This window comes from Neolamprologus multifasciatus, chromosome 4 (assembly GCF_963576455.1).
Source record: "Neolamprologus multifasciatus chromosome 4, fNeoMul1.2, whole genome shotgun sequence".
Lineage (NCBI taxonomy): Eukaryota > Metazoa > Chordata > Actinopteri > Cichliformes > Cichlidae > Neolamprologus > Neolamprologus multifasciatus.
In genome coordinates, this window is record NC_140442.1 from 612,697 (window position 1) to 636,410 (window position 23,714).

General features: G+C 45.6%; 2 protein-coding genes across 5 annotated transcripts; one reads left to right on the forward strand and one right to left on the reverse strand.

The window, feature by feature from the left end:
- The first annotated feature begins 1,048 nt into the window (after positions 1-1,048).
- On the forward strand, positions 1,049-7,294 carry LOC146519352 (nucleoside diphosphate kinase B-like). The gene is made up of 5 exons (XM_085156592.1): positions 1,049-1,161; positions 3,051-3,181; positions 4,194-4,295; positions 5,423-5,535; positions 7,072-7,294. The coding sequence occupies exons 2-5, from the start codon at positions 3,065-3,067 to the stop codon at positions 7,187-7,189; spliced, it is 450 nt and encodes a 149-aa protein (XP_085012718.1). The 5' UTR covers positions 1,049-1,161; positions 3,051-3,064; the 3' UTR covers positions 7,190-7,294.
- Positions 7,295-13,135: 5,841 nt separating this feature from the next.
- On the reverse strand, positions 13,136-23,701 carry LOC146519353 (MBT domain-containing protein 1-like). 4 transcript variants are annotated; one of them, XM_085156515.1, is made up of 18 exons: positions 23,118-23,701; positions 21,899-22,136; positions 21,682-21,815; positions 21,498-21,609; positions 21,137-21,216; positions 20,620-20,737; positions 19,441-19,575; positions 19,216-19,304; positions 19,041-19,133; positions 18,575-18,719; positions 18,418-18,473; positions 17,783-17,887; positions 17,556-17,703; positions 16,514-16,596; positions 15,600-15,837; positions 15,467-15,538; positions 14,920-15,108; positions 13,136-14,558 (listed from the first exon to the last, which is right to left on the reverse strand). In XM_085156515.1, the coding sequence occupies exons 1-18, from the start codon at positions 23,136-23,138 to the stop codon at positions 14,452-14,454; spliced, it is 2,163 nt and encodes a 720-aa protein (XP_085012641.1). In that variant the 5' UTR covers positions 23,139-23,701; the 3' UTR covers positions 13,136-14,451. The 4 variants fall into 4 exon arrangements, with proteins under 4 accessions (XP_085012641.1, XP_085012642.1, XP_085012640.1 ...); XM_085156516.1 differs by having other exon boundaries at positions 18,584-18,719; positions 19,041-19,139; XM_085156514.1 differs by having other exon boundaries at positions 19,041-19,139.
- Positions 23,702-23,714: the final 13 nt, after the last annotated feature.

Here is a 23,714-nt window from a genome sequence, read left to right on the forward strand (position 1 = left end):
ACCAGCAGAGGCTCCACCAGTGAATGAACGGTTTATTCAATAAGACTTGAGACAACTGTTGTTCTGATTTGGAGGAGCTCAGAGATCAGAAGGTCCAACACAGGCAGAAACAACAAGATAACAGATATCACAGCGGGGATTTCAGCAAAGATGGCGGTTAATGACGTGCAGCGGTGGCGTTCAAGCACCTGGGAAGTGGGAAAAAGAGCTCAGTGCATCATGGGAATGCCCCGGCAGCACTGCAGTGTAACTCAGGGAGGATTCAGCCCAACTGTGGGCTTTAGCAAAAGGCTGATCGCAGAAGCAGATGTCTGTCTGCTGGTTCCAGTCTGTGATGTGCTCGTTATATAAAACCAGTATAAATGAATCCAAAACGCTGCAGCTGCTTTAACCCCGACACGCACCGAGCAGAGAGAGCACATTACTTTGATTCTCAGCTCCTTCCACTCACGTCCTGCTAAATATAGAGAAAAATGCAATGCCCCACTTTTTGTCTCTCAGTCTCTCGATGGTATGGGCCCAAAATACATCAGGGGTGCGATTGCTGAGCTGGGTAGGTGTCTCAGATCCGCAGGGTCGGGTCAGGTCGTGGTGCGCAGAGTTCAAGCCAAACATGGAGAAATGGCTTTTAAACCGCTGCTGCTTGAATCAGCTCCACAGTCAGCTGACCTGAACACAACATGTTTATGTTTATGTGTTTGTCTTTCTCTGCTTCTGTCACGGAGCCTCTGCTGGATGAGCTACAATCACTGTTTGATGGTTTTAGAGATAAAACTGTTAAATGTGCATGAAGACATTTTGTAGTTACGCACAATAAGATATTTTTAACCCCGAAAAGTGAATAAAGGAGGAAGTTTTTATTAAAGTTTGCAGTTTTTAGAAGAATGTTTGAGGACATTTTGGATGGCAAACAAAAACACACACACACATAAATGTCTGTCAGCAACTGACACAGATTTGGACCAACTGCACACAAACACACACACACACACACACACACACACACACACACACACACACACACACACACATATTTCTGGAGCCCCTCCCCTGCAGAGAAGCCTTTAAATAGAGCCGCTCTGTGGCGTTGTGGCCTTGGTGATCGCATCCCCGCCGCCAGCAGATCGTCTCCACAAGTTCTTCTCCCATCCCAGAACCGAGGTAGCTATCAAACACAGACGCTCACGTATGCAGCACATTTTTATCTGATGAGCAACTTTCTCCTGATACCAAAAAGATGTTTTACAAACATTTTCAAACTCAAACATTTGATGTAACATCTTAAGTTTTAAAATCAGTCAAAATATAAAATTTAAGCTTCCAGTTAAAATCTGATCTGCACAGAAACTTTACAGCTGATAAAAATAATCCACTTTTATGTGATATCTGCGCCTTCACAGACTAAACATGATAAAGTTATTCAGTGACGTCGTGTGTGGGATTCTCGTTTCGCAGGTTCATCGTTTCTGGGATTAAAATGAAAGGTTGGATTTTTCTCAGCAGTTAAGCTTAAATTTAAAAATACGAACTTACTTCAACTTTACTTTTACTTTCTCCTTCTTTTTGAAATGACTTCAGTCTTGCAAAACTGCAACTTTGCAGCCCGCTGCACTCGTGGCGTCACAGCTCTGCTAATGTGAGATGAAGGTTTAAAAAACAAAAAGTAATCAAATCGATGCTACTGTAACTCAAACATGCCCAGAGGACAGAACTTACAGTGTCTTTGACTTCAAACATAATGCTCTCCTCAGCCTCATTATCCCCACAGGCAGAGAGACACCACCTCACACAGATTTATGGTCAACTGTTAGAAACTAGAGAATTTGAACTTGTCTTAAGTTCAGTTTAATGAACTCAGTTTAGGGAAAACGTGTCAAAGGAATAATGATTTAAAAATGTTTATTATGTCGCGAGTCTGCAGCAGAAATCTGCAGTTTAAATCTGGTAAAAAACGAAGCGTTAAATTGGTGATGTGGGAGCAGCAAACGTGTCTCCAGCTGTTTCCTGGTGCACGAAGGAGCTGCGAAATCAGTGTTTCACAAACCAAAAACACGTGTTTTCATCAGAATTCTTGTTTTTAGTTTGACTGTTGGAGGTTTTTGTAAATTTTCAGCAAATAAAATAATTTCTGCATATCGACTTTTAAAACCTCAGAGCACATTACAATCACGACATCTTTAAAGCTGAAACTTTAGCCTCAGACGTGTCAGATATCAGGGTCTCACTGAAATCTCAGATTTTCAGAATCATCTTTACGTGCAGACAAGGACTATTTTTAAATATGCATATACGCACAATGAGAACATTTTCTGGAGGTATAAAAACGCTGAGAGCAGCTGTTCCCTAACAGCAGCCGTCACACCTGCTCTCAGCTGCTGTCGGCGTCACGCCAGCAGATTCCGGCGGGCAGTAAAATTAGCAGCGGGACCGCCGTCACGCCGAGGCTTTGTCCAGAGTTATGAGCAGGCTCAGATTCGAGCGGCGGTTGCTACGCCGGGAGAAGAAGAAAATGTGGTCCAGGAAGCTCAGAGGCAGCTCTGGTTTCACATCAGGGGGAATTTAATATCGGCAGGTGTCACCGACTGAAGGAGACGATGAGACGTGTCAGGGTAAAGCAGACACACCTGAGAGGGAGGAAGAGGAGGAGGAGACACTCAGAGACAAAGATGAGACAAATGTGGTTTTCGGGGTCGTTTCCCTCCTTCTGGCCGTAACTCATGTGCAGCTCAGCGGGGTCTCCTTCACACATCTTCATCCTGCAGGCTCCTCCTCCTCTGCAGAAATCTAAACATGTTTAGGAAACGATCAATCAGATTTTACATTTGATCGAAACAAAAAAGAAATTATATTATAAAATATTTCTTATTTATAAAAATTATAAAATATTTCTTATTTATAAAAATTATAAAATATTTCTTATTTATAAAATATATAAAATATTTCTGTATGGTTCAGTTTGAGGACACACCGTGTGCTGTCAAACAAACACTCATCAAAGAACTCATCACGTTTCCTGTGGGCTGACTGATCACTTCCTGTTTCCTCTGCAGCCTCCTAAGCAGACATGGAGCGTACCTTCATTGCCGTGAAGCCCGATGGCGTCCAGAGAGGACTGTGTGGCGAGATCATCAAGCGCTTTGAGCATAGAGGCTTCAGGCTGGTCGCCGCCAAATTCGTGCAGGTAAAAACGACGCCAGGCGCCACAACTCACACACAAACAACTGATCAGCACATACTGACCACCAGCAGGGGGCGTTTCTTCTCTGCTGCAGTTCATTTGTTCATAAAAGTGCAGCTGTCAGCTTTAAACTGAGGCTTCACCAGAGTCACAAAGCAGCTTTGCATGAATTCCATTCATAATAATCCTTCTTTACCTCACACCAATGTCTGAAAGCTCCTCCCCCTTTAAGGCAGCTGTCTTGATTAGCAAAACTGGATTTGAGCAGCAGGTGGGTGGGGCTTCTATGCTCCCTCTGTGACATCATACAGATCCCAGATTAGAAAAAAACAGCATAAAGTGAGTGTTTAGAGCAGCCTGTTTGTGCAAAGCGAGCTCATTATTCGAGACTTCAGTTTGTTTAGTTTGAAAGTCCACACAGGAACAGGAAATACATGACAGGAAATAAGACGAGGGTCACGACCTTGAGTTTTTTCCTGTATCCTACATGTAAATTCTGTAATCTCAGAATTTTGCTCATATGAAGCCACGCTCACGGCTCTCTGATGATCTGTCCAAGTGTTCGAGCCGGTACGGTATAATATTAGAGACGATGTAAAAGAGCGAGCCAAGCAACATGGTGTGACAGGAGGTGCTCGATTAGAGGCGATGACAGGGGCTGAGTGCTCGGCGTTGTTGAAGTGAAGCCAGTCGTGGATCATGATGAACATGCAATAAAACACCTGATACCCCCTCCCCCCCAGCCCCCTCCTCTTGGCAGTCAAAGTGTGGATAAAACATGGATGTAACCTCAGGTTTAAAAAACTGGGGCTCGTTTCACCGCTTGTGCTCATAAAGCGCTCTGATTGGATAGAAGCCTCGTGCTCAGCTGTTTATGCTCTCAGTGTTGCTGCTTTCAGGCCTGACTGAATAAAACACAAAGTTCATTTTTAATACTGGTCCCGTCGTTGGGGCGTGGCCACCCGGTGACTGACGCGCCGATGAATGTGTAACTTCCTGTATCTGGTGTCTTCAGGCCTCTGAGGACCACATGAAGAAGCACTACCTGGACCTGAAGGACATGCCTTTCTACGCTGGACTCTGCAAATACATGTCCTCTGGACCCGTCCTCGCCATGGTAACACACAAACAAACACACTCAGCTCGCCTCTAGCGCCATCACACACATATCTTTCTTGGTTTATCTCTTTCCATTGCCTCACTCGTCTCTCCATCTATTCACACCCTCTCGTGTTCAAGGCATCGTGCTCCGACCTCCACCGGACAAACGAGGCGCACACAGGAGGCTTTAAGCATCCAAGCTTTATTTAGCCTGACCTCGCACACGTTTGCAACCAAAAGGGGATAAAAACAAAACTGCAAACAGTTTGAGTTTGATGGGAAATATGAGGCACCTAAAACTGCAGTTCCTCTGACATCCACTAGAGGCTGCAGCGAGTCAGTCCATGTTAAACGTTTACAGCAGAAATAATCATGTTTACATCCTGATACACAAACAGCTGTTGTTTTTTATAACTCACCTGTTTAAATTGTATTAAGGCTTAAAGGCATTATTAGGGGTGTGGCCTTTTTGACTGACAGGTAGATGATGGCGACTTTTAGGCTGTAGCTGCTAGCTGTCTGCTAGCTTCACCTCAACTGAACCTCTGGACCTTGTTTGTGCAGCTGGAGCCTTTTAATGATGTGATGTGACCATTAATACGGCTGCTGTGAGGTTAATGGTTCTACACTTTGGGTGCAATCGCCAAGAAGGCGCTATCAGCAGGGGCGCCACTAAGGGGGCGCCACCCCCCTCAAACAGATCATTATAGATTTCAAAATCTTATTTGGTTTTCATATGTATCTATTTTCAATGACATCTACTTTAATAATCATTCTCTCTTTATTGACATATTTTTCAATAACCTATGTTTAAAATAAACTTCTTGAGACTTTGTGTCAAAAACTGGAAGACAGTGTTTACATTTTACTTCTATTCTGGGCGAGTTCAAGAGCGCCCCCTATAGGGCAGCAAGTCCACCGAGGAGGCAGTTCCTGACAATTTAGAATATTTAGTTTGACGTGATGGTGACAGAAAACTGAAACTGGTGACGTCACAGTGGCCTCGTCCGTCTTTTAGATACAGTCTATGGATTACACTTCCTGTATCACTAAAGTAGAAAAAGAACTAAAAATGTTCACGTTTCAACATAAACATCAAAATTCAGTTCAGCAGTTTGTGAAGTGTGTGTTTGTGCACTGCAGGTGTGGGAGGGTCAGAGCATTGTGAAGCTGGCCAGGATGATGCTGGGTGAGACCAACCCCGCTGACTCCAAGCCCGGCAGCATCCGTGGTGATCTGTGCATCAACATCGGCAGGTGAGCGACCGCGACATGACTGCCTCTGTTTTATAACACAACATCACGCAGAGCAGATGGACTCACACAACTCACAACACTGTTGTTTTTCAGCCAGTAACAACTCAGTGTAGTAAAGATTAGGATCTCAGTGGGATAACAGTGTCTCCTCCCAGTCCTCCATCCCGGCTCCCCCTGACCGTAGCATCATCAGCAGAGATGGGCAGTAATGCGTTACTGTAATCCGATTACTTTTTTCAAGTAACGAGTAAAGTAAGGGATTACTATTGCAAAAACGGTAATTAGATTACCGTTACTTTCCCGTAGGAACGCTGCGTTACTGCGTTACTAAAACCGTGATTTTTTGCGAGAATGTCTCATGACAGTGACGTAAGCGCGTGCGACGTTCGTGACAACAGCTGTGTGCAGATCAACAATGGATCATATATCGAGTGCAGAGAGAGTATGAGCGTGCAGCGTTTAAAGCGTGGAAGTACTGACCTTACTTTGAGTTTGATTCCATAAAAAGTGACAAAAACATTAGTGTCCGTTGTGCGTGGGAAGAAAACTTCTTTTTACAGCGAAAAAACCCTAAACTTCCGAGCAAGCACCGAGTAGCTACGACGTAATGGGAAACTCACAGAGAAACTCGCGGATTCTTCCACTGACCGCTGCACACCTGCACCAGGGTAACCCTCCGCCTACCCCACTCCTGCTTTACAGGTGAAAATAGAGCAACAGGACCGCTAGTCTTTGACTTTATTTATTTTCTGCTGTGTTTTACTTGCATCTATTTGAAAGACTGAGTGTAAACACACAAAATATTTTATTTTATGTGCTGGAATGTGCAGAAAATAGGTTTAAATGTTAAACTAATTTCTTCCAGTCAGAGAATGTTGCAGATAATTTAATGTTTGCTTGATGCATAAAGTTAAAAGATTAAAACTAATAAAACAAGTTTTAAAAAGAGACTTTTCCATTTGATTACATTTTGTATGATGATTATGCAGAAAAAGTAGAATTGGGCTGAAAGATCTATCACTTTATCACCTATTCAGGTTGTAAATCGTGTTTTTAAAAAGTAACTAAGTAATTGATTACTTTTGAAAACAAGTAATCAGTAACGTAATGGGGTTACTTTTTTGGGGAAGTAATCAGTAATTAGTTACTGATTACTTTTTTCAAGTAACTTGACCAACACTGATCATCACTGTACCATATATCACTGGACATACACACCGTGGTCGGGAGTCAAACCCCCGACCTGAAGTTCCAAAAGCAAGTAGTGTTACCACTGCATTGTCCAGCTGCTGTGTGTGTGTGTGTGTGTGTGCGCGTGTGTGTTAAGACATTAGAAAACTAAAACACTCACAAAATGTTAATATCTCTTAAATTAATATTAATATTTTAAAGTCTTAACAAAATGTGAAAAATATTAACGCATTTTTGAAACGAGACATTTTCTATTAGCTTTCTGAAAGAACCCCCCCCCACCCCCACAAACCCTGAAATCATTGATCAGTTATTGATCCGCACCGATCACCTCCGTCTCCACAGGAACATCATCCACGGCAGCGACACCCTGGAGAACGCCAAGATGGAGGTCGACCTGTGGTTCAAGGCCGAGGAGTTTGTCAACTACACCTCATGCGCCCAGCCCTGGCTGTACGAGTAAACCGGCCCCACCCACCATCATCCGTCAGCCCCGCCCTCCCTGCAGTCGATCGTCGATCAATCCACAACATGTAGCACTTATCAATAAAGTGTCATGTTGACAACAGTCTGGATGTTTCTGTGTTTCTGTAAACGCGGTTCCTACTGTTATCACCGGCAGCAACCAAATCCCTCCGCCTCTGAAAATAGTGCCCATCAAACCCACTGTCTCACTGTGTTCATGTGATAAAAGGCAAGATGCTGCATCAGGTCAGCTCAGCTGCTGATTAGTGTTATTAAGATCGACTAAACAGATGTTTTTGTGGTTTCGAGCAGCGATGGCGGCTGATGGGCATCGTTACTGCTGCCAGATCCTCATGAGTGTAAGACGCCAACCTTCAGCAACTCATATGACGAGTAAATAACCATGTGATGCCACTGTCAGCGGCAGCGTGCAGGTATATCTTTCATTTAGTGGCACCTGTGACAGGAAAGGAGCGGCTCGCGGCCGTAAATACATCCATCTGTGCTCTTACCGTATTAATGTCACTTCCTGACTCTCTTCTTGAGACGGCGGTCCCTGCAGCACCAACAGTGCTGAAGTTCACGCTGCAGCAGCTCGACAGCGAACATATCGTTAATTTGACACGTTTGCATTTATTTTTAGTTTCTTTCTTTTTCTGTCGGGCTTTTTGCCATTTTTCACACTAAACTGCTCTGCAAACTGAGGAGGCCGGCTTGTAGTTATGCCAGGTGGCATTAAGATATTTGATTGGGCAACAGTGTCAGTAATGAAAATGAACGAATGGGCTGCTGCCAGTGCTTGTAGGGCTGGTGTGCAGCAGCCTTTCAATTGACCCATCGGGGAAATGCCCGGCACACCGGATTGGCAGCCCTGCACTCGTCTGTCCATAAGTGGCCAGCTGGCATTGAGTTAGCTGTGCATCTATCAGATAGCCTGTCTGTAGCTATGAACCTCAAACTCATTCTGGTGTTTCTCTAGCTTTATTTAAAGTTCTTCATCATTTTTCAAATGATGGATCTGATGGATCCATTAACACAGGCCTACAACCAGCTGGGGATTCCCCAACCGACTGGAGAGTGGTTGCTGCAGGTTGCTTGGTTTTGTTGGGTTGCAAAGAGGTATGCAGTGGTGCACCAAAAACCTCTGACTGTGAAAGCAAAAGGACATAGTGTTTCTGTTGGGGACTATTTTCAGCAGCAGTTTGATACTGGTTTGAGTTATTACAAGGGAAAATTAAAACAAAAACTGTGGTCTGTGCTGATATACGTGAAGTAAAGTGGACTCTGATTAGCTTGAGTCACCAAACAGCTGGTAGCCAAAACACCAAGTATGACCTCTACTCGACTTCAGAGGCATAAATCCACACGTTCATGGCTGAGCATGAGTAATGCGATGCTGATGATGAATGAGAGACGTCAAACAGACCCATCAGCTGAATCCTACCCCCCTCAGCAGCTGACCCGACATCAGATAAACTGCTGAGTACAGTCCAACGGGCCCAGGAGGGAAACCCATCAGGCTGAAACTCCAGAGTGTCGGCTGATGAGCTGACACTTGTTCCTTTAACTGAGACGCAAAGACAGAAACAGACCTGTAACGCTTCCAGCTCAGTTAATTATTGCTGATGTTGACGTCTTCCTCTCCAAGTATGCACTCCAGTCCCGAGCTTGTACAGATTTAAGGTGTAAACTGCCAATCAAAGGGTCAACAGTTCACCAAGATCCAATATCAAAGTCCCGATTTGGGCCAAAAACCTTCAACACGTGTGAAGGATCCACGACCCGTTCATGCTTTCCAGCATCTGCATTATTGCGGTTGCTGTAATTACGGTCACGGCTGCAGCTTTTCAGCTCACAGCTCACTCTCCGACAACAACGACAACAATCAGGACCGAGTTCAGATCATAAGCTGACGAGGCGTGATTGCAGATCACACTCGGGTGCGTCCGAGGGGCAGCAGGACCGCAGACCACGCTCCGCACAACACAACTCGGGTTATTCAGCTAATGGTAATGGGCTTATGACGTGAAAGTGACTCACAAAATTTGTGCCAAATTTCCCCCCCCAAAACCTCACAAACTTTAACCATTACAGTCCGGAGTTGATCCAAACCTAAATTTTAATATTATGAGTCCAAAGACCTCAGAGTTGGAGGTCTCGACTGTGGTTCTGATCGTCGTACACTCGGCTGTAAAGTGGGGAAAACTGCCATCCTGAGGTTCCTGCTTCACGTCCATGAATGTCACAAACCGGACTGAAGAGAAAAGACAAACTTGGTGATGTCCAACAACCATGAAGACATGCTTGACTTTGTGCCATGAACTGGCCTGAAACAATGGCCGTCTGCAGCTTCATGCTGAACTTTCGTAGTGAAAAGTTTCCACCTGCCGGTCCATGTCCATTCCCACCTGTAGTCCGGAGTTCTGGGTATTGGCGTGACTAAAGTTGCAAATGCAAGTGGATGAAATTAGGCTCCTTTGAAGGTTGGCCGAGGTCGGAGAAGAAGGAAGACAGCAGAGTTGGTTCTGGCATCAGGTGAAGATGGCTCCTGTTTGCCTCTTTGGAGGTTTCTCAACACATCGAGAAGGACAAGCAGGAGAAGGAGTACCTATTGGAGAGAATACATCTCATGTGGTTTGGGGAAAGCCTCAGGATCCTCCAGGAGAAACTGGAAAATGCTGCTGGGTAAAAGATCTGGATTCCCATCGTAACCTGCTGCCAGCTCACGTAACCAGGATAATGGAGGGACAGCTAGATGGATGTTCTGATGTTGTACAAACCTGTGACGCTAGTTTATCTCAAATTTTGCACCTTTCATTATTTTGAACAGTGCATGTTAACAAATGTCCCAGTTTAGCTCTGACCCACAATCTGTCTCGAACTGGACGTTAGCACTTTGATATTTTTGGATCGCAGTGTTTACCGAAACCTTTCAAACATCAAACTCACGATTTCAGTGACTCTGATCTTAGAATTAAATCCCTACGCTACACGATCGCAGTCCCAGCACCTCAAGTTCATTTAGTAACCTGATATTTAATAATGTGAGATTTTATTTTTCACAAAAAGTATTTTACACACACGCACACTGCTCGTGCCTATGGTACGACAGCTTTTCTCCGTGCCCCTGGTACACTGCGTAGAAGCACTTTGCCACACACACGCGCACACACACACACACACACACACACACACACAGAGACACACAATAATGCTATAAACACAGAATATTTTAGTTTCCGTAACATTTTATTGCATAAAATGTAAAGTCAGTCATTTCTTTTACACCTACATGTCATCATTTCTTCACAATCATGCTGTCAAAAATTGCACAATTAGAAAAAAGCTTCATGAAATATAACATCAGGTTATAACTACACGTCTGTTCTCAAAGACAGTTAAAGTACATATATATATATATATATAAATCCATCTAGATATCTTTTAAACGTATGTTTTTAATAAGAGCTCAGTAAAAGTCGTGTTCACGGCACGAACATGTGGACAACATGAAGTTTGGGACAAACCTGTTTTCATCAGTTTGAACACAAATATTTGTGATTCTTCTTTTTTTAGTTCACATTTAAATTAACCTGTAACAAGAAAAACAAACGGCTGATAATTTCACATTAGTTTGTACTTCAGGGAAACAAACGTAGATACGTGCAGGCGCTCAACCTGAGCACTGCTGTGGTTGCTGATTACCTGTAATCTCAGGAAAATGGGACGAAGAATATTCTTGGGAATTACATTTTCAGTTTTTTCTTTTTTCAGAAATGCAAATAATCCCAAACTTGGATCAGATGCTGTCTAATACGCCGGCCTGTTAGCACACGAACGCCAAACACGCCCTGGCCCCACCGTCGTAAACACGTAGTCTCAAAGCACAAACTCGTTAACTACAACTACTTTGATTAAAGTTTTGGACGATGAACGGATGTTTTGGTTCAGATTGCACAGTTTTAACTGCAGAACTTTAAGTGATAAATAAATTATGCCGCCCGAGCTGTAATCTAATCCTCTCTTTTAGAAATCTGCTCACATTTATATACTTACACAAATGCATAAAGTGCAATCTCACAGCACAAAGACGATTGTTTTCCAGGGTTGTGCGCAGATCCAGTCCTGCTGCCTGTCTTACGTTTGAAAAACAAATATTGGTCAATTTGTGTGACTTAAAATTCAAGTCAAAACTGTGCAGCCATCGACGTCCACGAGTCTCAGACTTTACTTTAATCCAATCGTGCAGCCGTTTCCCTCTTGGTGTGGAGGACTTCCACTCGTATCCACGGGCGACTGTGGTCAGAGACCAAAGCAGTCACACAGTGTCAAGCACTCGTCCAACCCTCCAGGCGGGACCACATTTCCTCCAGCGAACTGAAGGTCAAAGGGGTCACTGAAGGGTCTGTAGGCCGGTATGACTGAGAGCCCGTCAATCACCTGACACCAGATTATTACCTTAGACTGGGTGAAAGATTTTACAGCCAACTCCAGAGCAGACACACTTCTATAAATCGTCGCCTGAATTAACTCCTCCTACATTTTCTGTCTTAAGACAGACGGTAAAATACTCAAGTCAGTCCTGAAGCCACTTTGACTCTGAAACGTTCGACCCGTCGGCTCAACCCTGAAACTCTGCAGCCCTGCACCTGATCGTCAGTTTTGGTGCTTATTTCACGCAGACTCTATTGATTCATTTCTGAATTTTTGCAGCCAATCAGGTTTGAGTTGAGCACTAATCTATACCCACAGAAAGACCAAATTACTTCCTATAACAGCCACACACCCAGTCCAGCCTTCGGATCCTCAGATCCCACCTGATCTTCTGAGATAACATCTTTAAAAAGCAACCACCTGTCAGCATCAGCCTCCAAACGCTCAAATCATCTTTAGGTCAAATCCCACAGTTTGCACAATAATAAACCACAACTTCTCCTCCCACTGGGATAATCACACATGACAATAATCACAAACTGGTGTGGAAGACCGGCAACTTCACTTTCACCTCCGAATACAAAAGTACAAACACGACTTGTTCACCAGACTCAGTTTGTCAAAATCAATCCATAAAACATTATCAAAGGTCACCTACAGACATCACACACATAGAGCTGCAATACTAGAGTCACGTATAAACGAGCACACGGACAGCAGCGAGTTTACAAACAGGTTCAGCGCCGACGCTCACAGCTCAGCGTAGGACATCTGAACGACTGTGAGACGACAAACATCAAACAGCTCACAAAACAACACGAATATAAATGTAGACACTTTTTAAAAAATGTATCAAAGTAAACAAAGTTTCATTTTTAGTTTTTTTAAACGTAGTACGTTAAAACTGTGTCTATGAAGTGAAATTGTTACATATGAAGGCAAAATTAAGAAACATGAGCTAATAATGAGTAACTGGTTTTGTCTTACTGGGGCAACGCCGGGAGAGTTATACTTTTAATATATCATAATATTATGAAATCCACACACTGAGGAGCTGAAGTCATGACAAACAAACTAAAGAAAATATTTTTACAAATTATTTTTAAATCAAAATCTTTGAAAGTGAGAAACTTTCTTAAAGAAGCTGATTAAAAATCAGCCGTCGGTTCTTCGAAGCTCAATTTGACAAAAATTTACTTACAAGAAAAATTAAAACTGACGAGAAAGTTTGTGTGATCAGGTTAAAACAGACAAAAAGCAGGAACAGAGGAATCGAACACGTCGACTTATGAAGTCAAAATTATGAGACCGTAAATTTGACGCATTAAAAAAATAAATAATTAAAAAATATAAAAACAAAAACTTTCTGTGGGAATCATAAGAGTAACATTAAAGAGCGAAAGTTTAACACTGAAAGGTAAAATAAAGTAACTAGTAATGAGCATACTCGCAGGATTACATTAATATCAGTTTTTTCGCATTATTGTTTTTGTCAGAAATTTGTTTCCAAAGTTTAGAAAATACGTTGAGTTGTGTTTAAGCAGACGTTACGTTTGTAGTTTCTTTAACATCTGTGTGTTTGTGCAGCTCCACAAATACACATTCGGCTTATTTTGGACTCGTCAACGTCACGTTACTGTAAAAAACACAGATAAAGGAACATTTGGACATTTTTAGACATCTGTTAGCTTAAAAGCTACTTCAGGCCGCCCCCTCACTCAGCGCGTCCCTCCACGCTTGAGTTGATCAAGTCAATGATCGTCTTCTATTACATATAGACTTTAAAATAAATCAAATATACTCATTTTATTAAATATACTTTCTTAACCCAAAAATCTTATTTTTGTTCATACTTTTCTGAGGTATCCGTACTGCGTAACGACGTAGTTTTGTAGTTTTTTAGCTGCTGATGTGATAAAGAAACTTCTGATGAAGACATCAGTGAGCACAACGGTGCCTTTGGCCAACGCTGTAAACTTTTTTTCTACTTTTGGATCTGTGCGATGTCACAGAGAGGGGCAGCCAATCACAAGAAGGGGGTGGGGCTAAAACCGCTTGTATCAGAGAGAGGAGGAACTGAGATGGTGCATAAGATAAAGAAGAGTTATTATGAACTCTGAATCATGCAAAGCTGATGTGACACCATAAAAACATGGTGATGGAAATAAACAGAGCAGTAATGAATCCAGAGCGTTTCTGCAGACCGCGACATCTGCCATTAACGCGACGCCGGCTTCTGCTAGCTCTGCAGTCTTCACCCGGGTCGTGTGGATTCAGGGGAACGAGGACGCACAGGCTGAAACCCAACGATCCTCTGAAGCTGTGATTGGACGTTTAGCCGCCTCGATGAAACTCAAACACATTTTAAAATCATCAAAACAAAGAAAGCTTTGAGAAAACGTCACGTTTGGCTGATTTTAATCCTTCCAGCAGCCTCAGCGTCTATCGTGACCTGTGCTCCGCTTTACCGTAAAAATAAATGCTGCAAACCTGTGGGCGGAGCTTCAAGAGGTGATCTTTTTTCCTTCTTCACGTGGCATCCTCGTTAATCCAGCCGCTCACACTGAAACAGTGTTTTTATGACTACATCAACAGTTTAACGTCAGAACTACAAACGGTGGAGATCTCGGCGTTGGAAAAACTGTCGTATAAAAGCTGTTTGTTGTTTTTACTGCGGCGTCTTCTTCTCTAGCAGGGTTCGATTTTCAGATGGCAGCACATCAAACACAGTTAAAGAGTTCTTTACATGGAAGGTTCGGAGGAGCGTCCGATGTTGGAGGTCACCAGTAGACGATTTCACATATTTGTGGGCGGGGACAGGATGGACTACTGCTGGTCCCGGCTGCTGAGGAAGTCTGCGGAGGATCTGAGTGTTTCTGCTTCAGTCCTGTGAGAAGATAACTCGGGGCCTCTGGCGTTCTCCTCTCTGACTCCTGCAGAAACACAGACGACGCAGCACTGAGGCCATGACCACGTTAAAGAGCATCACGGAGGAGGCGAATGAGAGAAAACAGCTTTTTGCCTAAAGTGGACGTCAGACTGCGAGGATGCACCAAAACATGCAAACCTCAATGAACCGAAGCGACGTTGTAAAGACGAGCGTGCTCCACGCCCACGCGGCCGACTGCAGCGACACGCGGCTCGTCGCTGCCGCTGGCTGAGGCTTCAGTTTGGGATGTTTGACGACGCGGCGAACGCGTCACACACGTGCTGCTCATCTGTGTGTGAATCGTTTCTATGACGCCCAGATTTGTAAAAACCACAGAAATGAAAGAAGGCTGCACGAGTGCATACCTGCCCCCCCCTCAGTGCGGGGGCTGCTCTCCAGGTCGGCAGAGGGCGGCTGGGCCGCGGAGGCCGGAGGAGGGGGTGACGGGTAATCGGGCGGAGTCTCGTTCTCGTCTCCCGATAGGCTCCTGGGGACACCTGTTACCATGGTGCCGGAGAGGCTGACGGGTCGCTTAGCGATGGGCAGCTTCCTCTCTGGGAGACCAAACAGGTTTCGTTAAAGAGACAGTACAACAATCACGTGCTCATGCAGCTGCTGTTCTTTCATCGCTTCGTTTTTGTCTGTTTTCATCTTTTTCTGTTTAAGTCGCACAAGTTTTGTTTTGTTGGTCTGTGATCGTTTGTGTCTGTGGCTGCAGCTGCTCAGTGTTTTTCTGTTACTGACATCGTTAGAAGAATGTACCGATGTAAATGTTGGTCTCTGTGGGTGTGACTGACGAACGCCTCTAATGCAAGAACGCTACAGGGAGGCGGAGCATCGTTTATTACTAAGCAGCGTCCTGAAGGCCGCGGCACGTTTGTTACTCGGCGGTTTAAAGAGACGCCGCCTCACTTTTCTTTTGTCCTTTGTACTGCTGAGACTTCTTCCTCTGTTTGGATGCTGCTGACTGCAGGTCTCTGGAGCCTGAAACACACAGTTTACCCGTCCTTGTCACCACGGAAACTACAGATCAGGTGGGACTTACCTGCGTTGACAGCCGGAGGCTGCAGCTGGTAGCCGGTCAGCTGACACCAGCCCACCGGGTACAGGTCGGGCGACTCGCAGTCCACCCACTGGTCGTACTCGTCTTCCCAGCCGTCGAAGTGTATCCGTAGCAACCGGTGGACGATGCGCGTGACGGTGGCGACGCAGACGAGCCGCGGCTCCATGAGGTCGACGGCCTCCAGCTTCATGCCGGGGCGGAACCCGTGGTTGGGGACGTCCTGATGGAGGACACGGACATGACGCGGTCGTTAACACGTGGCGTTTTTTTGTTTCTAGTCGCCGTTTCGGTTCATTTGCCAAGAAAAACAAACTAAAAAGGCAAAACTGAAACTTTCACTCGGTTCCTCCACACAAACAAACCTGCAACCCTAAAATACTCAGAAAGAAAATATTTAATTACCAAACTTATTCAAACGGTTTATAATTCTGTGCATCAGCAACATGAAAACGTCTGTTTGCTGTGAGCTAAAGTCATAAATGACAGTCTGTGTTTACAGTTATGATGTTTACAGCAGTGAGGAGCTGACAAACACAAACCTCTGATGATCACATCAGAGTCAGACGTGTTTTTGTGACTTTGTTTTCATTCATGTAACAATAAACACATCAGACATGCAACTTGGTGCATGTTCTGTTTCTTTAACTATTTCACTAGAGTCACCTCTACGATGATGATCGTCTGCTGTAAGTGAGTGCAGGCGATGAAGCTCCGCCTCTAACCACTGAGCCAATAAACACTCATGAGCTCTGGACTGAGCCGAGCAGGCTGAAGGCTGACATCGTCTTTCTAATAATTCTAGTCAACATGTCTGCTCTATGTTTCTGCATCTACACTCAGAGCTGCTCAGACTGCATGAAGTCGTCATGTTGATGAATCTGTTGATTCAGCCTCACCCTGTTGAACAGGTTCACCGGTGCAGCCACAGACTTGCTCTCCTTCAGATATTCAAACCATCTGAAGGGCAGACTGGAGTAACCTGGACACACAAAGACAGGATCGGTGTGATCACAGTGCACGCCACAGGGCAGGTTCAACATCACAGGGCCGTGAAAGCTGCGACGCTTTGAGAATGAGCAAACTCCCCAAAGAACAAAACACGTTTTCAAATGTTTGCTGAGACAAAAAACACGGTTCTGCAAATATCTTCAGAATAATGTTCAGAATAAAGCTCATAGTGAGGAACATTATTGCTCACTATGCACCAGTCTGCCTGTCGACCTCCCATCACTCATGAACAAGACCCCAACACACTTAAACTTAAAGTTTAAGTGTGTTGGTGTTAAAAACACCAATTTTTATACACTGAGGAAAAATGAAAATAAATATTATGATGCAAATTTGCAAAAAAGCAGCATATGCATCAAAATAAACTATTTCCAGCAGTGCAATATGAGTCCTAAGCATCCCAGAAACGACACAGAAAGTCATAAAGTCAAATAACTTTTAAAAACAGTATACAGTAAAAACGGTATAAAACTACATTTCCGCGAAAATGACGTCACTTCCGGTTTCGGGCAGGTCATGGTGGACATGCGATAGTTCACGCTGATGGACGTAGGAAGTGTTACAAACAGCTGATCGGATCAGCAAAGCGTGTTTCTGGAATATTATGTTTTTGTTGCTGCAAGTGCTTTTTATGCAGTTTTTGCAGTATATGTGGAAGGAAACTGTGACCGAGGACAAGCTGATGGCAGAATGTAAGTACAACTCCTCCGGTTTCATATGCAAAAAAAATTATTGCGCTAGCTCACGTGGTTGCAGAGCTACCGGGATTTAAAAGTAGTTACGCAAAACAGAGCGTGCTGCTCTGACCGGCTTTAAAGGGTTAAAAGGGAGAATCTGGATCTGTGTGCAGGGACGAGGCTGAAATGAGGCTGCAGGTTAAAGCTGTTTCTCCCACAGCTGCGTGCCGCGGCCTTTCAAAGGCCCTCCTACCTCTAGGCGGCGTCAGCTCGATGTTGTTAATCTCACAGAAGCCAGCGGGGAAGATGGAGGGAGACGTGGAGTGATAGCAGAACCAGTCCGAGCCATCGGCCGCCTCCGAGCCGTCGATGCCGATCATCAGGTACCCGTCTGCCAGGACCTGAGGAGGAGGCGACAGGTTAGATGGAGCCGGAGGGCGGAGCAGCCGGCGTCAGAGTGAGCGCTCAGCTCGCTGTTACCTTCCTCACTGTGGCCACGCAGATGGCAGACAGATTCAGAGGGTCAATGGCCTCCAGCTTCATCCCGTCTTCGAACCAGTGGCCGCTCTGATCCACTTCCTTCACCTTCAGGAAAAACAGGATAAACTCATTCCTGTTCCTCCAAGCTCCCGTCGCCCTCCCCTCAACCCAACAGGTCACCGCAGACGGACGACCCCCGAGCCTGGTTCCTCCTTCCTTTTAAAAGGGAGTTTTTCCTTCCCGCTGTCGCCAAAGCGCTCGCTCATGTGATGTTATCTTAATGTGTTTTTCTTCTTCTCTGTGTTATTGAGCCGCTTCAGGCGACTGTTGTTCTTATTTGGTGCTAAATAAATAAAACTGAATTGAAAACATCATTAGCATCATTATTACTTAGATAACCATGACTGTTACTGCATCACTGTGTCACACAGTTATCATTGAAACATGCTGAGTGGGCGGGACTCAGATGTTTCGAATTAAACTTATAATTAGAAACATGTTAAAGTCTACACAAATGCAAAATTGATATAAATTGATTTTATGTCCATGAGGAAACTCTACAGGTGGGACCAGGTAACTCAGGTAACTCAGGTGTGGGCGGATGTAGCAAAGCGACGACATCGGGTGAAGCTCACTTTGGCAAACAGCTGTCCAGGTGCATCCATCTGACCGTCCAGTTTCTTCGACACATCTGGGAACAATCACACAGCACATGTTCTTCATCCTCATGTTACGCGCTGGCTTAAATTCACTGTTTTCTACATGGAGTCTGGTGGCCTGGGATCGAATCACCTGACCCACCGGATCGTTTGAAGCGGTGTCCAATGGATCGCGACCATCCGATGCTGTGGATCAGAGGACTGTACATGTGACACCAGAAGTCGTCGGTGCCATCGTCGCACTCCTCGTACACGAGCCGGAGACGACCGCCGATCACCTGCGACGACACAAACGTCAGGATAACATTCACGCAAATAATACTAATAAACTGGACGAGCAGAAGAGAACGGACGGATCAGCAGCTGGATCAGAGGCACCTCAGGGCTCCGTCACTGGGCTACTGATTTATTCCTTTAGATGTTATTTGTTTTGAGAAACGACACAAATGTACGATTAAATGTGCTGCTGAGCCTCTGGTCCTGCAGCTTTGAGTGTTTCCAGGTAATTTGACATGAAAAGTTAAAATACACAAAAAAACGACTCTGGCAAAGTGACATTGAACCTGCCGCACAGAGATGCTTCGTTTACTGTGACTCACCTGTTCCACCAGAGCCACTCGAGTGCGGCACAGGTGAGTCTTATCCACCACCTCCACCCTCATCTGCTTCTTGAAGGGGAACTGCATGCTCTCCTGCACCTGAGCAGACACCTGAGTTTAGCCTCCGTCTCAGGACGAAGGTTATTTAAAAACGGATTACGTGTTTCTACGTCACCTTGGAGGCGAAGTCTGGCGGCAGAGTTTTGGAGCCCGTGAGTCTCTTGATCAGGAACGTTTTCCAGTTGGAGAAGCGGTGCAGGAGGGCTGAGAACACACACACACACACACACATATAAGTTTACAGCCTACAGTCTATTTGTTCCTGTGAACCTGATTACTCAGGACTGTGAAACTGATCTGAGGTCTGAGAACGAATCTGCAGACAGGAAGTGACCCTTACACTGAGGGGGACCAGAGGTTTCCCTCCAGCAGCACACACAGCCCACCGGGTGGATGTCTGGCACGCACAGATTCAACCAGAAGTCTCGTGTAGAGTCGCAGTCAAAGCCCTCGTATCTCAGCAAAGCCTTAAAACCTGCACGCGCACACACACAGACACAGACACACACACACACAGACACACACACACACTAGTTTCATCACCCAGATGGTTCAAACTCTGCAGGAGCCAAAAAATATCCATCTCATCTGAACAAAATGCAAACTCAACATTTACGTTAAATTATGTGTGTCTGTGCGTGTGTGTCTGTCTGTGCGTGTGTGTGCGTCTGTCTGTGTGTGTGTCTGTCTCTGTGTGTGTGTGTCTGTGTGTCTGTCTGTGAGTGTCTGTCTGTGTCTGTGTGTCTGTCTGTGCGTGTGTCTGTGAGTGTCTGTGCGTGTGTGTCTGTCTCTCTGTGTGTGTCTGTCTGTCTGTGTGTGTGTGTGTCTGTCTGTGAGTGTCTGTCTGTGCTGTGTGCGTCTGTCTGTGTGTGTGCGTCTGTCTGTGTGTGTCTGTGAGTGTCTGTGCGTGTCTGTCTGTGAGTGTCTGTCTGTGTCTGTGTGTCTGTCTGTGCGTGTGTGTGTCTGTCTGTGCGTGTGTCTGTGAGTGTCTGTGCGTGTGTGTGTCTGTCTCTGTGTGTGTGTGTGTCTGTCTGTGTGTGTGTCTGTCTCTGTGTGTGTGTGTGTGTCTGTCTGTGAGTGTCTGTCTGTGTGTGTGTCTGTCTCTGTGTGTGTGTGTGTGTCTGTCTGTGAGTGTCTGTCTGTGCGTGTGTGTGTCTGTGTGTGTGTCTGTGTGTGTCTGTGCGTGTGTGTGTGTCTGTGCGTGTCTGTCTGTGCGTGTGTGTGTCTGTGTGTGTGTGTCTGTGTGTGTGTCTGTGCGTGTGTGTGTCTGTGCGTGTGTGTGTCTGTGCGTGTGTGTGTCTGTGCGTCTGTGTCTGTGCGTCTGTGTCTGTGCGTGTCTGTGCGTGTCTGTGTGTGTCTGTGTGTGTCTGTGTGTGTGTGTGTGTCTGTGTGTGTGTCTGTGTGTGTCTGTGTCTGTCTGTGTGCGTGTCTGTGTCTGTCTGTGTGTGTGTCTCTGTCTGTGCGTGTGCGTGTGTGTCTGTGTGTGTGTCTGTGTGTGTGTGTCTGTGTGTGTGTGTACCAGCCAGTTTGATGATGCCAGCGATCCAGTAAACCTTCATGGGCAGTCCGCTGTCCGTGTTCGGCACCTCGACCCGGATGCCTTCGCTGATGCCTCCCCACGACTTTCCCATCGGGACCTGACAAACACAAAAGTAAAATTAACGAAACATCCGACCGCACACGGCTCCGGTTTCTTATTCCCGAGGTCTGAGATCGACCCAGAGCGAGACGCACGTCCTGCTTTACAGCGCAAACACATTCACACGACAAACTGAAGCAGCGACGAGGTCGTCTGAGCTTCCTGTCTGTCGATTCAAAGGTGAGACGCATCATCTGCATACGTGACACGCTTCACGAGAGCCCTGGGGATCCAAGCGTGAATCAGTGAAAACTGCAGGGTTAAAGCTGCAACCTTTGACCTCGTGTTTGAATCTCACAAACGCTGGTGGCTCTGTAGTCAGGGGAGGAGCTTCTTTCTGCTGATTAACGCAGTGAACACGGTTCATCACAGTGAGAAGGACTCTGCTTGTACCCACATGTTGGAAACAGCTAACCGGCGCTCCCATTACATCTCCGTCTCCAAGGTAACGACCCCAGTCGAACAGCTCCATGGACACTGCGAAGAAAACAGAAGGCGTGATGTGCAAAGAGAAACCTGACACGGTCAAGAAGTGCTCAGTGGCACAACGGCAGGAAAGATTCAACTCTGAGAATGAACTGATGCAGAGCAGAGGTCATCCGCTGTGCGATTTAAAGCCAATCAAAAGCAAGTTATTTTAAAGGGGGAGGGACTAGATGAGCCACACCTACAATCTGACCGTGTTTGTGTTTAACATGTAACCAATGAGAAAGTCTATTTCAGTCCCAGCGTGGACGTGTCGGCGCTGCTGAACTCACCGCTCTTCTTGACCCCGCCCTGCTGGTTGGCCTGCTGCTGAGCGTAGGCGGCGAGCTTGGTCATCAGAGGCTGCTTCTGCAGAACCTTGGCTTTCTTGGTTGGAGGCTTTCCCTGACAAACAGACACACGGAGCCCGTCACACCTAACATAACAAAAGGCAAAGTGCTCCCACACCCCCGTTACCTGCAGCCTGGCGAGGATGCTGGCCTTCTTGGAGTTGGACGAGTAGCTCCTGGAGCACGAGACGCTGCAGAAGCGTTTGGTCTTGCTGTAGAAGGCGTCTCTGACGCCGACCATGCCGCACATCTCACAGGTCGCTGAGGAGAGCAGAGAGAGAGCAACTGAGGACGCAGATCGACCGACTCAGACAACCAGGTCCTGATTCTAGACGTGAACTGACCCATGCCGGCCTTCCCGTCGGGGTACGTGTACACCTGACCGTTGGTCTTGATGAGTGTCAGTGAAGAGGAGGGGTTTAGCTGAGTGACCCCTCCTCCTCCTAACTCTTCGTCCTCGCTGTCCTCGGGACTGGAGGCGCCGCTCCCCCCGCTGGACTCGGTGCTGCAGCTGCTCCGGTCCTCATCCAGACCGTCCAGCATTCCGAACGAGTCCCGCCGCTTCCGGGACTGACGCTCCACCTGAGGACGGAAGAGAGTCTAAAGTCACAAAGACCCCAAAAAGCCATTTACCTCATTAAAACTGTATTTAATCCACAGAAACAGAATCGTAACCACAAATATTTTATTGAATGTTCTCAGGTTGTAACAACAAAGATCTGTGAAGGTCATGTTCCTCCTCTGTTCCTCTGACCTCTACCCATCATCACGTCGCAGCAGAGGGTTTGGAGCTCCTGCAGCGCTGCAGCACAGAGAGGCTGACTGACAGCACAAAGACAGAGAAGCCACAACACCGGGTCCCCTCCAGGATTCCCCTCACTTCCGCTCACTCTGAGCCCCGACAGCGGGGTTAAACCTGTGCACCCCCCCGCCCCCTCTGCCGCTGCCAGCATTAAATTCGGCGGCATTAAATTTGTGCAGCACTGCAGTCTGTTCCTGGAAAAGCCGTTTTTCGGTGCTGATCCACGGTGACGCTCCGCGCTCTGAATGTACGAGTATGTAGCGGGAAAAAGCAAAACGATAAACACGTTCACTTTTTATTTAATTAAAACGTGTTTACCGGAATACATGCATGCCGAATTAAAAAACATGTTGTCAGGTTTATGAAACTTTTTATAGACAACATCCAGTCCAATGTTTGTCTTTGGAAACAAGCAGCAAAACTAATACCCAAGGACTTTCAAAGGAGATCTGACACGAGATTTTGGCCATAACAGGTAAAGTGAATATAAATCTACGTTTTGGCCGGTTACATAACTACTCCAGTCTTTATATAGATACAGAATTAAACTCTGAGTTGACCTTGTTACCAACTGATGAAATTTATCTTGCATTTGAACATGTGTCTCTGTCAATGAACAAAAGTATCTTAAATTTAACGATTTCTCAATGGAGCTTTGCTTTAACACTCAGTCCGCGGTCGCTTTTAAGCAGTCCCTAAAACAAGCTTTAAAAATGAAGGAAGACCCGCTTCCGGGCGGCTCGGGGGAGCCCGGGACTCACCAGGTCTCTGGGGTTTTCCATCAGGTGGGGTCGTGAAAGGAGGACGCTCTCTGACAGCAGAACCCGCAGGAACAATCATTAAAGACCAGCGGCAGACATGTCAACAAAACACCAACTGCTTCGCTGCGCAGGCGCTCGACAGGCTGACGCTGATTGGCTGAGGCTCCTGCTTCGTGTTATTTAATAAGAAATGATGAGTCCTCCAGGGACCCCTGCTGGTTAGATGGTGAAGCGCCAATAATAAGATAAATACGAACAGGTAAAACAAATAAACGGAACAAACAGCGTTCCGGTCGCCAGTACCGTCTGACCTGATCTTGATACATATTGTGACAAAGTGGATGAGAAGACCATTTGTCCATATTCTTAGTTAACATTCTTGTTTTGATTTAACCATATTTAACATGTAATCTGCAACAGGCAAACATCTACTATCCCGGGTTTGTTTATGTTTTGCACTTTTACAGATTATATAATATAACATCTTGGTTTAAATCAATTCCTACAAGTTTGTTAAGTTAACATGTTATTTATTTCAACTGTTAATTTGTATTGTTTAGAACTTACCTTACCTACCTGTCTTCCAGAAAGGAGGAA

What these genes read in the sequence shown, in the direction of transcription:
- LOC146519353 (XM_085156514.1), bottom strand. Translation starts at nt 23,138, where the DNA reads ATGGAAAACCCCAGAGACCTG. An exon ending in GCGTGGCCACAGTGAGGAAG is followed by an intron (nt 17,704 to 17,782) that starts GTAACAGCGAGC and finishes CCTCCTCCTCAG; the next exon opens with GTCCTGGCAGACGGGTACCT. An exon ending in GTACAAAGGACAAAAGAAAA is followed by an intron (nt 15,109 to 15,466) that starts GTGAGGCGGCGT and finishes TTGGTCTCCCAG; the next exon opens with AGAGGAAGCTGCCCATCGCT.
- LOC146519352 (XM_085156592.1), top strand. Translation starts at nt 3,065, where the DNA reads ATGGAGCGTACCTTCATTGCCGTGAAGCCCGATGGCGTCCAGAGAGGA. An exon ending in TCGCCGCCAAATTCGTGCAG is followed by an intron (nt 3,182 to 4,193) that starts GTAAAAACGACG and finishes TGGTGTCTTCAG; the next exon opens with GCCTCTGAGGACCACATGAA. An exon ending in CTGGACCCGTCCTCGCCATG is followed by an intron (nt 4,296 to 5,422) that starts GTAACACACAAA and finishes TGTGCACTGCAG; the next exon opens with GTGTGGGAGGGTCAGAGCAT.